The sequence below is a fragment of the Choloepus didactylus genome, chromosome 2, assembly GCF_015220235.1.
Source record: "Choloepus didactylus isolate mChoDid1 chromosome 2, mChoDid1.pri, whole genome shotgun sequence".
Taxonomy (NCBI): domain Eukaryota; kingdom Metazoa; phylum Chordata; class Mammalia; order Pilosa; family Megalonychidae; genus Choloepus; species Choloepus didactylus.
In genome coordinates this window covers 112,780,088-112,796,396 of record NC_051308.1, presented here as the reverse complement: position 1 = coordinate 112,796,396, position 16,309 = coordinate 112,780,088, and the positions used below count along the sequence as shown (strand labels likewise).

At 38.3% G+C, this 16,309-nt stretch overlaps 1 protein-coding gene across 1 annotated transcript; it reads right to left on the bottom strand.

Moving 5' to 3' along the window:
• Positions 1 to 4,334: 4,334 nt before the first annotated feature.
• Positions 4,335 to 4,550, bottom strand: LOC119518509 (small proline-rich protein 2E-like). Its single transcript, XM_037815697.1, has one exon. It carries the CDS (start codon positions 4,548 to 4,550, stop codon positions 4,335 to 4,337), a length of 216 nt encoding a protein of 71 aa, XP_037671625.1.
• Positions 4,551 to 16,309: the final 11,759 nt, after the last annotated feature.

The following is a 16,309-nucleotide window of genomic DNA, read 5'->3' as shown; positions in this document are numbered from 1 at the left end:
CACTTTTATTTTTTATTCTTGTTCTGGTTCTTTCTGATGTAAGGAAAATGTTCAGAGATAGACTGTGGTGATGAACGCATAACTATGTTATCATACTGTGGACAGTGGATTGTATATCATGGATGATTGTATGGTGTGTGAATGTATTTCAATAAAACTGAATTTAATTAAAAAAAATTGAAAGCATAGGATGCTAACTGTATTAGTTCTGTATAGCTGCTGTAACAAATTACCACAAACCTAGTGGATTGAAAAAACACAAATTTATCATTTTCTCGTTTTGGGGTTCAAAAGTTCAGCACACTGAGATAAAATCAAGCTACCTGTTAAGTCTCCATTCCTTTCTGGAGTTTCTACCTCTGGAAAATTGGAAAATCGGAAAATCTCCCTATTTTAAAGTGAACAGATGAGCAACCTTAATTCCATCTGCAAACTTAATTCCCCTTTGTCATGTAAGGTGGTGAATTCACAGGTGCCAAGGCTGAGGACATGGACATCTTTGGAGGGGGCATTACTCTGTGTGCCTCTCTAAGAGAGTAGATGACAGAAGGAAGCAGGAAGTCTGGGCAATGAAGGAAGGCTTCTCTGAGAAAGTAAAATTAAGACAATGCCAGGAAGATGAATAACATTAGCCACTGAAGAGTGAGGAGTGTGGAGTGGACGAAGCAGAGGAAAGAGGGTATGTCTGGGCCCTAATGGAGCATACATCATGGGGAACTGAGAGCTTGTGTTTCTTGCTATTGGTGAACCCAGGGGAATGTGGCAGGGAGAAGGCAGCAGAGACAGGAAAGGGCAATTCATTTAGGGCTGGGAACCAGTATTAGGGATTTGGGACATTAGCCAAAGAGAAAGAGGAATCCATTGAAGCAGAACATGAAGCCCACTGAAAAATATAGTGAATAAATTAGTAAAGCTTCCAAGAAGTTGTTGAAATATCTCTTTGCCTGAGTTCTAATAAGAAAATAACAATACTAAACAGTAAGAGAGCACTGAATTTCAGTAGATAAAGGAAAAAGTTAATAAAAGGTTAGATTTATATTACTAGGGAAAATCATGATTCCTTTCTATTATATGTTATATCACCCATTTCAAATAATCTTTTTAATGTTTTCTACTATTTGACTCCTAGCTCACCTTCCTCTCTCCTGATGAGTATCAGAGGACTCCTTTTTCCTACCCAAGGTCCACAAGGTTCTGTTTCTCCCACACAAGGGCAATGATATCCCTCTCCTCAACATAATTGTCACTAGGCTGTTCTCTAACCATAACATATGTTACTAACCATAACAGCATTTCATGACATGTTTATTGTGATGGTTTGAAGTGGAAGGAGCAGATAGAAACTGAATCCAACAAACCAGAGAAGGGAGAGGCCAGGAGAGGCCACCATGTTCACTGCCATGTGACAGAAGAGCCAAAAAAAAAAGGATCGCTGGCAGCCAGCCCCAGAACACCAGTCTTCAGGAAGAAAATATTGCCTTAATGACACCTTGATTTGGAATTTCTTTTAGCCTCAAAGTTGTAAGCTACTAAATTCCCATTGTTTAACCCAATCCATTTCATGGTATTTGCTTGAAAAGCCCATGTAACTTAGACAGTCATCATGTAATACTACTATATAAAATGAAATCTGTAATTTTGATATGTTAAGGACATGGGTGTGGTGATTCCCCTGCATCAGAGCAGTGAGCTCTCCCATTCTTTTCCTGGAAATCCTTATTAAGTTGACCAATTTCCATGTCTTAATAGATTACTGATAGTTTTTACTTTTTAAAATCCTGAATGAGCCTTAAATTTGACAAATTATTTTACTTTATCTTTCGGGATGATCATATTTCCATTATTCTAACAATTTAGCAAAATTTTGAAGGTAAAACTAACATTGCATTTCTGGGATGAATATAAATTGATCAAGATGTATTGTTCTTTTTGCATATCATTAATATTTTACTGAGTTCTTCTGTGTGTGTTTACAAAAGATGCTGTATAATAGTTGTTTTCCTTGCAGTGCCTTTGACTCCTCTCAATATCAAGGTAATGATGACCTCCCAAAATGAATGTAGATGTGTTCCTTCCTTATCTTTTCTCTGTAAGATTTCATATAGGATTAATAATATTTTTTTCATTAAATATTTGATAGAAGTCACCAGCAAAATCATCTTTATTAGATATTTGTTATTTTCCCACAGGATCCTGAGTTTAATTTATGGGAAGTTTCCCTTACAAATTAGCTTTATTTAATAGATATAAGGCAAATAACATTTTTTAATTTTCTTGAGTTAAATTTGGAAATTTGTGTCTTTCAAGGAATATATCTATTTTATCTAACTTGCTGAGTTGGCTTAAAGTTTTTCATCAAATTCACTTACCCTGTAGTAATGTTGCCCATTTAATACTCACATTGGTAATTTTTATTTTCTCTTGATGATTCTGGCTAGAGGTTTACCAACTTAATTGATATTTTTAAAGAACCTGCTTTTAGTTTTATATATTTTGTCTGTTTTATGTCATTAATTTCTATTCTTTTATTTCCTCCTTTATTCCAGTTATTTTATGCTTATTTTGTCCATATTTTCCTAGTTCCATAAAGTAGAAGCTCAGATAATTGACATAAATCTTTTCATTTTTTTCTAGTATAATCAATTAAAACTATTAATGAACACTTCAATAACCCAGGTGATGAAATTAGCTGTTTAGTTCACAGAAAACAGACTGATCTAATTATTCTTTGTGAAAGGCTTATGCTTAAACTCAAGACTCTTTATTCTGAGGCTCTAGGAAGATTAAAATCATTGAACATTGTCTTTGCCAGGTGTTTTCCAAGACTAGCATCTCTGCCCGATAATATCTCAGGCAGATCAAGGATTGAAGGTTTGTAGTAAAGTCATCTATCTCTTCAACAGAATTCAGATGATGAAGTCCTCTTATTGGGAAGACTGGTTCTAGTTCTTGTTGTTCCTGGGTCCTGGGACATCTGAAACCATTACTGACTTATGAGTGGACACTTGTGTAGGATGGGGCTGGAGTTTTGCTGAACCAAGTGAGTGTTCTCCAGGAGAGGACAATGGAATTAAGGAGGAGACACTTCCCTGGTGACTGCTTCTGAGGTGGGCATAGGTCTGAGCAGTTTGGAGGTGGGAAGGGCTTAGGACACTTAAGTAGGGACACCAAAGGTGGCTGGATGGACAGCTTGCCCTGCTCCTGCTGCTGGTCAGACATGCTTCCTGTGTCTCAGGAAATCTGAAAAACGTCCACTGACAATGTTCACGGGTGGAACTGCCTTGTACTTTGATCATGTCAAAATCCATAAACAAAAATAAAACAAACAAATGAAAAACCCATCCAATGAGCAGGGCCACCATACCTTCAGTCCCCAAGAATGTTCTTTGTTCTCAAAACACTATCATTAAGAGACGGTATGACTGCCCCTATCTTCCTTTTAGCATCTTTTCAGCAATTTGGCCTTCATTGGCAAGACTCTTTCCTTCTAGTTACCACAGAAAATTCCACTCTTTATAAGCTACAAATACTGGATGATTCAAAAGATAGCATAAGAAAGAAAGACTCAATTTGTGACATTCTGGCCAATCCTATAAGAACTTTTTTCAACATTCTGACCTTTGAAGCCCCAGTGAAGGATCTAACTAATCTGCCGTGGGAAACAAGCCAATTGCTACTTGGAGAGAATTGCTGACACTGGGACTCTGTCCTCAAGGGCCTCATAATTTAATATACAAGCCTTTGCGATTCAATGGGAAACTACATCTTAAAGCTTTAAAGAGAAGGGAATACCTCCTTCTCATTCAATTTGTATTAAAAACTGTCCCCTTTTAATTCTGTAATCCCTTTTCTCATGTGTAAAGAGAGAAATAAACTAAAGTTATGATATGATATTGCTAAAAAAGTCAGGCTTAAAAAGTTAGAAAATATTTATCCCATCACAAAAAGTACTTTATTCAGGAAGAGAAAGAAAAGTTACAGTTGCTCAGGTGGTGGAAAGCCTTGCCCAGGTCACAAATGGACATGGAAGACGTGAAGAGAATCCTCTGATGTCGACAAGGGAGTAAGATGCTGCTCTTCCTTCTGAAGCTCTGGGATCCTGGCTCTGCTGAGGAATGCCTGTTCTCAGTTACCTCCTGAAGGATAAGGGTGTAGCAGCCCCAGGAAGGAAAACTTTCTCTGTCAGGAATCATCCCAGGCAGATCACAGGCTAAGGATGGAGAAGCTCCTTCTGTATCCATGATAGGCTTTGATGAGAAGATGAAGTTGGAGCTGGGGAACTGGGTGAGACAACTGTCCTCATTCTTTCATGATCCTGATGAATCCCCAAGCTGTTACTTGCACTTAGGTGGGCACTTCTGCTGGCAAGGTGGAGGAGTTTGCACAGGAGGGCACTTCTGCTGGCATGGCTGAGGTGGGCACGGCACTACGCACTTTGGGGGTGGGCATGGCTCCACGCACTTTGGGGGTGGGCATGGCTCTGGGCACTTAGGTGGGCACACAGGAGGTGGCTGGCAGGGCTGCTTGCACTGCTGCTGCTGGTAAGACATCTTTCCGGAGTCTCTGGGAATCTGAAAGGAATTATAGGACAGAGTTCACAAGAAGGAACTGCTACAGACAAAGAAGCCAAATCTTATGTACTACCAAGAACATATTTTAATCTCTTAACTCCATTTTTATGTCTGTCTGGTTTCTACCTTTCTCTTTAGCAAATTGTTTTCTCATCTCTAAGAAAATTTTATTTTTTCTCATCCCATTTTTCCAAAAAAATATTTCTCTTCTAAACCAGCAAGTAATATTGTTTGCATTAAAATAACATCTTCAATAAAGATAGTTACTAGTCCTGAAATCCTGGGCAAATTCACAAATAATTTCTATCATCAGTATGTCTCATGAAACCTCAGTGCTTGGGTAGAGAGCAAAGCATTATTCCTGAATTCAAGGGTCTCACATCTTCAAAGACCTTTGAAATATCAGCAGGATGGACTCTAAAAAGATGGTGGGCAGAAATATACCCTGTTTTTACTCATCTTCAAATAAAAGCTTTCCTATTAACTTCTTTTTCCATAAGGATATCTACAAAAAACCACCTAAAAAGTACATTATTGTCTCCAATCTTTAGTTTTCAAGCAAATAGCATCAAACTCATGATCATAACTTTGGACCCACCAAATTTGCTGTCTCCAGGTTAAATTTAAGTATTTAAGAGCACCAAGAAACAGGTGAACTCAAGAAATCAGACTCACCAGTTTCTCCCAAGTCGAGCAGGAATCAAGCAACAGGAGAATGTTAGCTGTGCAGCAGAGGTCCTTTTTATATGACTTGCTGCCTCACCAGGAGGAAATGGAGCTGCCTACAACTGGGCTGGTCCAATAGTTTCCTAACCAAAATGCAAATCCAACCATAATTGCTTTGACAGGTATTTTGACAAGAGGGAGCATCCTTTTGCAGGATTGCTCACTGAGTTAAGTGCTCATGACTCACTCAGTATCAGTGAATAATGGCTTTGGGGGAATTTAGAGGCTTCTCTCTCTGGTGACCAGAAGTTTTTTCTTGATGGGTCAGATGACCCTTTCCTGTTTTGCTCCTTCCCTCTATCATAAAACTGCCTGCCCTATCCTACTTCTGCTGCTTGCCTTTTTTTTTTTTTAAATTAAATTCTAGATTGAAAAGAGTCTAGCTACCTAGGAACCTGGCTACCTGGTAAAACCTTTCTCCTTGCCCCAAGCCCTTCTTATAATGCATTTGCCCTTGATCTTTTGGCTTGCTAGTCTAAATCTCCTTTTCTTCCTCTTAAATGGACTGAGGTAAGACTCAGGTAATCTCATTAGCCTTCTGACAATGACATTTGTAAACATTCAGCAAAGTTGTGATCACTAAGATCTTATTTTCATCTGTTTTTGTTGTTGAATGGGGGACATAAAGCTCATTCCTGTGGTCTTCATGATATCTGCACCACCTCAGGCCACAAGTGGTCCACTAGGACCACCGTAACACTGAACACAACTCAGGTGTTCTAGAAGTTCAGTCTCTGGATCTTCAACATAAGGCAGGCTTTTGTCTCATAACTCCCTAACATGGTGTACTCTCTGCTCCTAAATAACTCATCTGACACACCTCTTTCAACTTCTTTGATTTGTGAAGAGAACTAAAAGGATTGTTCACATTTTTTGGCTTTCTGTCCCTTTTGAAATTGTGGGAAAATCCAATCTAATTAGCAATGCCATTCAAACAACTAATTTTAGATGAATGCATATTTACTAATTATTTAAACAGATTGGTTGACACAGGGCCTATTCATAAACTTAAGATAAATTTAAATCAATTTATTAATAACTCAGTCATTAAAGTTAATTAGTACTCGTTTATGACATCTTGATTAATAATCATTTCATTATAATTTTTGCCTACTTTTAGGATTTTTCTATGTTCATTGCAGTGAAGTACATGTCAAATAAACCCATTTACACCTCTACTTTCCTCTTGAATTTAGCATCATGCTGGAGGAAGGAGAGCTGCCAGAGGGACCTGATGTCTGGCCCTAGTTCTAACTTTGGCCGCAGACAGGACACCTGTCCTCTCTGGGTTTGGGTCTTCCTCTATAATCAGGGGAAACAATACCTGCCTCTTGGGGCTGAAATCAATGCTTGGTTTTTCTCTTGACTGTTCTTGCCCCAAATTCCTCCTCCTTTTTTTTCTTTCCTACCACAGAACCCCTGATTTGGCCTATATTCCCTTTTTTTGAAGCTCTCTTCTCCACCCTGTTCCCTGAGGAGTTCCTCTTCCATAACAGATTCCAGAGTGGGATCCAGTCTCAGTGCTTTTCTCTCTTGCTGCCCTCAAGGCTGTGAAATTGAGGTCTATTTTATTTTAATTCACTCTTCATCATCACTTTTAGAAAATGGGAAGAAGTGAACAAAAATGAAGAGCAATGTTTTAAAAACCGTTCACTGAACCACACTTACATGGTTTCCTACAATCCAGAACAAGACACAGTCACATGGGTATTAGGGTGCACTGCTCTGGTGCTCACCCACGATGACAGTAGGAGCTCCTGGGAATTGTGCATTTGCTTTCATGATTCCTTCATCTCTACATGGAGACTTCCTCATTCCTGGCCTTTCCTCAGCATCCAGACATGCCCATGCAATCACGGCAGAGCATTAGGTACCAGCTAGTGTCTTTTCAGAAGCACACACTCCCTGTCCTGCAGGTTTCTGTCTCACAAATGAGGGTGACCTCATGAAGCTGAATTAAAGTAATGTTTGAAAAGCCTTTTGAAAATGTTTCACCTGCCCTACAAAGGAAATGCTCTAAAGGCAGTCACCAGTGTGTAATGCAGTATTTCCCAAATGTGGTAGGATTCCCGTGTGTGTTCCAGGATATGTTCTAGGTGGTGAACACAATAACTTACATATCAGTGCATGTTTATGTGAATTATGCATTAAAATATACAATTTGAATACCACAGCTTCCATTTCATGGATATCATTGCCTATGACTAATAAAATTTTAAAGATTTAAAGTTGACATAAAGTAAATATAAAGTAAAAACTGTTCAGTATACTGAAGTATATGGTACATGTGGTGTATAGTTATGGCAAATATAGTATCTTTATTGGAATAACTAAAGTTTGAAAACTTTATATGTCCTCCAATCCTGGCAAAATGATTTCATTGCTGCTTTTTCAGAGACTTAGCTCAAAAAATTTTCCACAGTTCCTCTCTTTAGTCCTGGACCTGAACTATCTATCCTCTTTTCCTTGTGTCCCACAGCCACTGAAATTTTCTTTCTGTGTCATGGCTTGTCAAGTGTACTCATCTGGTTTTGAGTAAAGTTACAATGCAAGCTTTGTGTTACTGAATAATGTGGGGACACTTTTGATAATAGGTGTCAGGATGTCCTACCTCACCTGCCCCTAACATCCCACTGAGCTGCTGATGTGTTCTTGAAATTCCTTTACCAGGAAATTTCATTTCAGAAGTAAATAGCAGGTTTAAATTGTACAAAATTTAATACAAGCTACCATTTTGGATTCACATCATGATATATAATTGAGGGTGGATTTGGAGAGAGGATAGAGGATGAGAGCACAAAAGGTCTGAAATGTTGGGTGAGGGATGTTCTGGGGGAAGTGGAGGAGAGAACAGCTAGGCTGATCTTATATATGATCTGACATGTTTGGTTCTTCTGACTCTCAATGTAGGCTTTAGGTCTTTGAAAGATAGGAGTTTTTTTCATTTGTTTCCATGCTTTATTTCTGCCTTCTTTCTTATGCCCTTCATCTAAATCAACTTGCCACATTATCCTCTAACTCCTGAATGTATAATTCTTTTCCATCCAATTTGCTACTTGTAGGTCACTCAAGACATAAGCTGTCAATGAATTTGGTGATTAGTTCTTTCATTTCCTGTTAACTCTTCCAGCAACCAGTAAGTCTGAGATTGCTAGAGCCTCCTTGTCTTGGAAAAATGATTGGAAAGCTTTCCTAGAATGTAGTTTTCTAATTGAGAAGGAGAAGAGGGGAAATATGGAGAAGGAGGAGGAAGAGGAAGAGGAGACACTCAAAACCTCTAGAGGGAGCAGTCATTAGCTGTGCTCCAGAGAGTACCAGAACACTGACTCAATGTAGTATCACAGTGTCTCAAAGACACAAGTCCCTGGGTTCCCAGGACTGTCATTGCCCTATCAGGAAGGAAGGGCTTTGGGCTGGGATCACCCTTGACCAGACCACACAGGGACAGATCCTCTACTTCAGCACCTCAATACCCTATAAACAGAGTCATCACCAAATGTGTCCTATAGATTCTTGGACATGTCAAGTACTTCAGAAGCCCAAGAGAAGTGACCTTATTCAATAGGTCACCTATTATTTCCCATAGCCTTACATCACATGGGTGTAAGAGAAGTGTCTGATTTCTATCATCCAAAATTTGAGACTTACCTGCCCAAATGGGATTGCAGTGCCAGATAAACCAGTTTTGGAAGCAACATGAAGATACACCTCTCCCAAAAAGGCTGCTAATTATGACGGCGCAGACACTAGTCATTTCAGGCCAGGTGCCCCAACGTCACAGGCAAGAGTCACCTTGTAGGTTAAGGTGGTAAACTTGAACATTCAGGTTTCTTACAGGTCAGCTTCATGAAGAGCTGCTTCAAGATGAAGAGTGGTGCCTAGGGATCAATATTTCTCCAAGTTTGAACATCTGACCTGAGACATGGTATGCAGTACACTTCACACACACACACACACAAACACACATATGCCACAAATCCTCTCTCTCTCTCAATTATCTATTTATATAGCTAAAAACCTTGGTTTTATGGCCTTTTAAGAGTCAGATAGCCCTAGATCCACTCTTACTACTTCTACTCTCTAATTTTCTAATGGATTGCCATTAATCATTCCTATATGAAAAATAACAGGAAAGAGCAAGATTTTTATTAACTGTCTAATTCTTGGTTTAATATTTTAGTTCACATTTTGCCATTGAACAACAGTCCTGGCATGTTATTTCATATATACCATTGAACAACAGTCCTGGCATGTTAAGATTTTACACTGGAGTTGTGGTGGTGTGAGATGCTGCATGTTCCAGCATGGAATCTTTGAGCAACAAGCAAAAACTCTGAAAACTGTTTAAATGTTGCAGCAACTGTTGAAGAACAAAATCAAGAAAACACAGCTTTAAGAAATGGTAGGAAAAACCCATGAAATACGCTTGCTGACCACCCCCGCCCCCTTTCCTGGTACGCAGCACCCAGTATGAGGAAGGCAGCCTGACGTCCCAGTGTGGGTCCCTGACCACCTTCTGGAGGAAGCAGAGTAACTCTTATGAGCATACTGCTGTGCCTGTATGTAGTGCCAGTCTATCCAGTGGAAGCCTAAAAGACTAAACCAGGAAATCCAACTCTGGCTCAACCTCCCAGAACTTGTCCAGCAGGCAGAAGCAGGTTGTAGAGAGCTAAAGCATTATAAAAACAATTAAGTCAGAATGGCCTAGGGCAAAAGATTACCTGATTTAAGATTTACAATACAGCAACCAGGAGGCCCAGGACATCTGTTTCAAAAGAAGTTGAGAGAGCATTCAAATTCCTGTATATGAGAGAATTCCTAAAGCCAAGAGCAAGAAAAAGCCCAGCACAAGATGCAGGCTCAGAAAAGACAGAGAAGACACTGCACTTCACTTTTGTCTTTGACTTATCTTCTTTGTAGGAGGGTTAAACACTGAAAGAGAGCACCAGTCAATCAAAGTCAATTTTCAAAGACTGCAAAAGCTATTGTTTGTATTGGTTGGTTTGTTTTGGTTAGCTCTTGCCACTCAAGGAAATCTCTGTCATATCACTATCCAGATGCAAACAAGAGGAACTAAATCCCAGAGTTAACACACAAAAGTATTAAAATGTACAGTGTGCAATAAAAAGATTACAAGACACACACACAAGAAAACAGAAAATGATGGCCAATTCAAAGTAACAAGATAAAAATCTGGAAACCACCAACAAATAATACCAGAATTTGGATATGTGGAACAAAAGTTTTATAAAATGATCTTTAATATGTTCAAGGAGATAAAGAAAACATGGAGAAAGAATTAAAGGATATCAAGAAAACAATGAATGAACAATATGAGCATCTCAATAAAGAGAGAGAAATTTTTGAAAAGAACCAATAGAACTTCTGGGGTTGAAGCTCACAATAACTACAATGAAAAATTCCCTAGAGGGTTTCAATAGCAAACTGGAGCTGGCAGAAGAAAGAATTGGTGTACTTGAAAACAAGATGATTGCAATGGTTCAGGCTGAATAGCAGAAAGAAAAAAGAATGAAAACTGTGAAACCTATGGGACTGATTAAGCATACCAATATACACATTATGGGAGTCCCAGAGGAGAAGAAAGAGAGAAAGAGGAAGAAGGAATATTCAAAGAAACAATGGCATAAAACTTACCAAATTTAATGAAAAACATGGATGTGCAAATTCAAGAAGACCAATGAACCTAAACAGGATTAGCTCAAAGAGAACCACATTCAGACATACAGTAGTCCAAGTGCCAAATGCCAACGCCAAGGACAGAGCTCCAAAAACTGCAAGAAAAAAGCAATGTGTTATGTAGAAGGGAGTCCTGATAATATTAGGCACGATTCCTCATTTGAAACCATGAAGGCAAGAAGTCAGTGGGACAAAATATTTAAAGCATTGAAAGAAAACAATTGCAAACAAGGAATTTTATATCTGGCAAGACTGTCTTCAAAAATGAAGCAGAAATTAAGAAATTCCCAGATTAACAGAAGCTGAAGGAGTTCATTACCACTAGACCTGCCCTACAAGCAATACTAAAGGGAATTTTCAGACTGAAAGGAAAGGACACTATATAGTGGACCAAAGTGGCATAAAGAAATAAATATCCCTGGTAAATATAACCATATGGGTAATTATAAATGCCATAATTATTGTATGTTAATTTTTGGTATGTAACTCCAATTTTTAATTCTGAGTAGTCCTATATTACATATTCATTAAAAGTAATGATAAATCTATGGTTTTGGACATATGATACATAAAGATAATTTTTACAAGAACAACACAAAGGTAGGTGGAGAAAGGGGTTTAAGAAAATGTTTGAATATGTTATAGGAGTTATGTTGGTACCAAATCAAATGTGATTTTTATTCACTTAGGATGTTAAATTAAAGCTCATGGCAACCACAAAGAAAATATCTGAAATCATATATACAAACAGAAATGAGAAGTGAGTCAAAATGGTACACCATAAAAATCAAATAAATATGAATGTTGGCATTAATAGAAGAATTGAGGGAGAAAATAGTATATAAGACTTACAAAGATAAAATAGCAAAATGGCAGAAGAAACTCCTGCATTATTAGTAATTGCTATAGAGGTAAATGCATTCAATGCTCCTGTCAAAAGGCAGGGATGTGCTGCATGGATAAAAAAGCATGACCCAAACATATACAATTTACAACAGAACTCACTTTATATTCAAAGGCACAAGTAGGCAGAGTACAAAAGGACAGGAAAAAAATACCATGCAAATAGCAACTGAAAGAGAGCTGGGGTAGCTAAACTAAAATCAGATAAAATTGACTTTATGTTGAAAGCTGTTACAATGGACAAATGAGGTCAATATACACTGATAAAGTGGTCAATTTGAAAAGAAGACATAATAATTATAAATATATATGCACCTAATGGCAGAGCACCAATATATATTAAACAAATATTGACAGACTTAAAGTGGCAATACATGGCTCTACATTAATAGCAGGAGACTTCAATACACCTCTTTCAATAATGGATAGAGAGTCTAGAGAGAAAATCCAACAGGAAACAGAAGATATGAACAGTACTATAAACCAACTGCACCTAACAGAAATTATTAGAACACTTCACCTAATAGCAGCAGAATAAGCATTCTTCTCTAGTACACATGGATCATTCTCCAGGATAGACCATATGTTAGGTCACTAAACAAGTCTCAATAACTTTAAACATATTGAAATCATATGATGTATCTTCTCTGACCATAACTGAGTGATGCTAGAAATCAATTACAGGAAGAGAACTGGAAAATTCATAAATACATGGAAATTAAACAACACAATCTTAAACAACCAATGGGTTAATGAAGAAATCACAAGGGAAATTAGGAAATATCTATAGGTAAATGAAAACAAAGCACAGTATATAAAAACTTATGGGATGTAGCAAAGGCAGGACTGTGAGGGAAATTTATAGGACAAAATGCTTACACTAAAAATAGAGAAAAGGGAGAGGAGCTAAGATGGTGGCATAAAGAGGAGTGCTAGCTAGTTAGCCCCCTGGAACAACTAATAAACAACAAGAACAACTAGTAAATAACCTGGAATAACTGTGGGGAGACAAACGTGACTGTCCACTCATCATACACCAACCTGAATTTGGAAGAATGACTGAGATCACAGCATAAAATCTGTAAGTAAAAACTGTGGACCCAAGCTGAGAGCCCCTCCCTCATGGAAGCCTCATGGTGCTAGAAAGCAGAACTCTCTGAACAAGTGAATATACTCAGCCCAGCTCCAACTTTGGTTTTAATGTTAACTGCTTAATACAAACTGCAAATCCCCAACAAGCAGACAGAGGCTTTTGGCGATGACTGAACTTGGAGAATCAGGGGATGTATGTGTCTTGGGAAGGGGAGCCCAAAGAATTGGGAGCTATCTCTGGCTGATGGGTGAATCTGGGGGCCAGAGACTCACCGTGAAAGGGGGCTTTCTGTCCCTTTCTCTCTCTCTCAACGGGGGTGGCTCAGTGGAGAAAGCCTCAGATGTTTTCAAGTGCTCTACAGTAGAGAAAGCCTCAGCCATTTTAAACTTGCAGCACTCTGACCCAGATAAGGGTGCAGGTAGCAGAGTCAGAGAAACAAATAATCTATATACAAATGACCTCTTTCTAGGGGGCATATCTTCCCAAGAGGAAAGAGGTGGGGCCCAGCTCTACTACCCGCCTTCCATTCAGAACCAGACCCAAGAGCCTGGGGGAAAAGAGGCATGGGCCACACCTCCTTACACCAGTGTGGAGTGACAGGCTGACAGGTGCCACCTGCTGGGCAGAAAATCACAGGGTGTGTCAATCCTCTAAGACACACCATCAGGGAAACCAGATACTGAATATTTCCTCCTTTTGGGACCTGAGTCTGTTCTTGTTCTGGGAAAACCTGATTGGGGTGGCCAAGGAGATCAGATGCCTAGACAACAGAAAACTACAACCTACACTAAGAAAAACAAAGTTATGGCCCAGTCAAAGGAACAAACTTACACTTCAACTGAGATACAGGAATTTAAACAAATAATGCTAAATCAATTCAAAAAGTTCAGAGAAGATATGGTAAAAAAGATGAAGGCTGCAAAGAAAACACTGGACATACATAAGGCAGAAATCGAAAGTGTGGAAAAACAACTGGCAGAATCTATGGAAACAAAAGGTACAACACAAGAGATGAAAGACACAATGGAAACATACAACAGCAGATCTCAAGAGGCAGAAGAAAACACTCAGGAACTGGAGAACAAGGCATCTGAAAGCCTACACACAAAAGAACAGATTGAGAAAAGAATGGAAAAATATGAGCACCATCTCCAGGAACTCAAGGACAAAATGAAATATAGGAATGTACATATCATTAGTGTCCCAGAAGGAGAAGAGAAGGTAAAAGGTACAGAAGCAATAACAGAGGAAATAATCAATGAAAATTTCCCATCTCTTATGAAAGACATAAAATTACAGATCCAAGAAGCACAGCATACTCCAGACAGAATAGATCTGAATAGGCCTATGCCAAGACACTTAATAATCAGATTATCAAATGTCAAAGACAAAGAGAGAATCCTGAAAGCTTAATAAGAGCTCAATAAGCTTAATAAGACTATATGTGGATTTCTCAGTGGAAACCATGGAGGCAAGAAGGAAGTAGTGTGATATATTTAAGATACTGAAAGAGTAAAACTGGCAACCAAGAATCCTATATCCAGCAAAACTGTCTTTCAAATATAAGGGAGAGTTCAAAATATTCTCTGACAAACAGAAAATGAGAGAGTTTGTGAGCAAGATACCTGCCCCACAGGAATTACTAAAGGAAGCACTACAGACTGATAGGAAAATACAGGAGTGAGAGGTTTGGAACACAACTTTGGATGATGGTAGCACAGCAATGTAAGTACACTGAACAAAGATAACTATGAATATGGTTGAAAGATGAAGGTTAGGAGCATGTGGGACACCAGAAGAAAAGAGGAAAGATAAAGACTGGGACTATATAACTTAGGGAAACCTAGAGTGTTCAACAATCATGATAAAATGCACAAATATGTTTTTTCATGAGGGAGAACAAATGAATGTCAACCTTGCAAGGTTTTAAAAATAGGAGGTATTGGGGGAAAAATTCTATCAACATGAACTAGAAACTATAATTAACAGAATCATTGTATTATGCTTCCTTTAATGTAACAAAGGCAATATACCAAGGTAAATGCAGATAAGAGGGTCATAGGGGAGGGGTCTGAGATTCTTGGCATTGGTGATGTTGTCTGACTCTTTATTCTACTTTGATCTAAGGTTATCTTTCCTTTCACTGCTTATTAGCTGTCATTTTTGTTTTGTTTTTTTCCTCTTTCTTTTTTCTTTTTCTTTTGCCTCTCTACCTTTTTTGACTCTTTCTCCTGCTTTGTGGAAGAAATGCAGATGTCCTTATTAGTGGTGAGGGTGGTGAACACATAAATATGTGACTATACAGGGAACCATCAATTGTTTACTTAGGATGGAATGTGTGGTGTGTGTACAAAACCATCTTAAAGAAAAAAACGGGTTGATGATGAAACCTTGAAGGTAATATACTGAGTGAAATAAGCCAGATACATAAGGAAAAATATTTCAGGGTCTTACTGATAGGAACTAATTATAATATGTAAACTCATAGACATGAAATATGTTACCAAGATACAGAATGAGGCTAAGGAATGGGTAGCAGTGGCTTAGCATGAGCAGAATGTTCAACTAGAATGAACTTAAATGTTTGAAAATGAACAGAGGTGATGGTAGCATGTTGTGAGAATAACTAACAGTGCTGAATGGTGCTTGAATGTGGTGGAAAGGGGAAGATCAGAGTCATGTATGAAACCAGAAGGAAAGTTGGAAGTTAAAAGATGGGAATGTATAAAACAGTAAACCTCATGGTGGACAATGTCCAAGATTAACTGTACAAATATTAGAAATCTCTTTCATGAACCACAACAAATGTATGACACTACAACTAGAAGTTAATAATAGAGGGGCAATGGGGAAAAATGTATTCCTATTGTGAACTACATACTACAGTTAGTAGTATTTCAATGTTCTTCTGTAAACAGTAACAAATGTACTATACCAATACTTGAGTCAACAATGGAGGGGGTGGTGGTGGTTAGGGATATGGGAGGATTTGAGTTTCCTTTCCTTTTCTTCTTCTTCTTCTTCTCCTTTATTTCTTTTCTGGAATAATGAAAATGTTCTAAAATTTGAATAAAAATTAATTGTAGTGATGGATGCACAGCTATATGATGGTACCAGGGGCAGTTAATTGTACACTTTGGATCCTTGGATACTTGTATGGTATGTGAACAATCACAATAAAAAAATTTTAAAAAAATGGAGTGGTGAGGTGTGGGTTTTAGTTACTCCTCTGGGGCAGCTGGTAGGTAGCCAGGAACTGTGTGGAACAGGCACCTCACAGAAATCTGAGTTTGGACACACATCATACAACAGTCTCCAG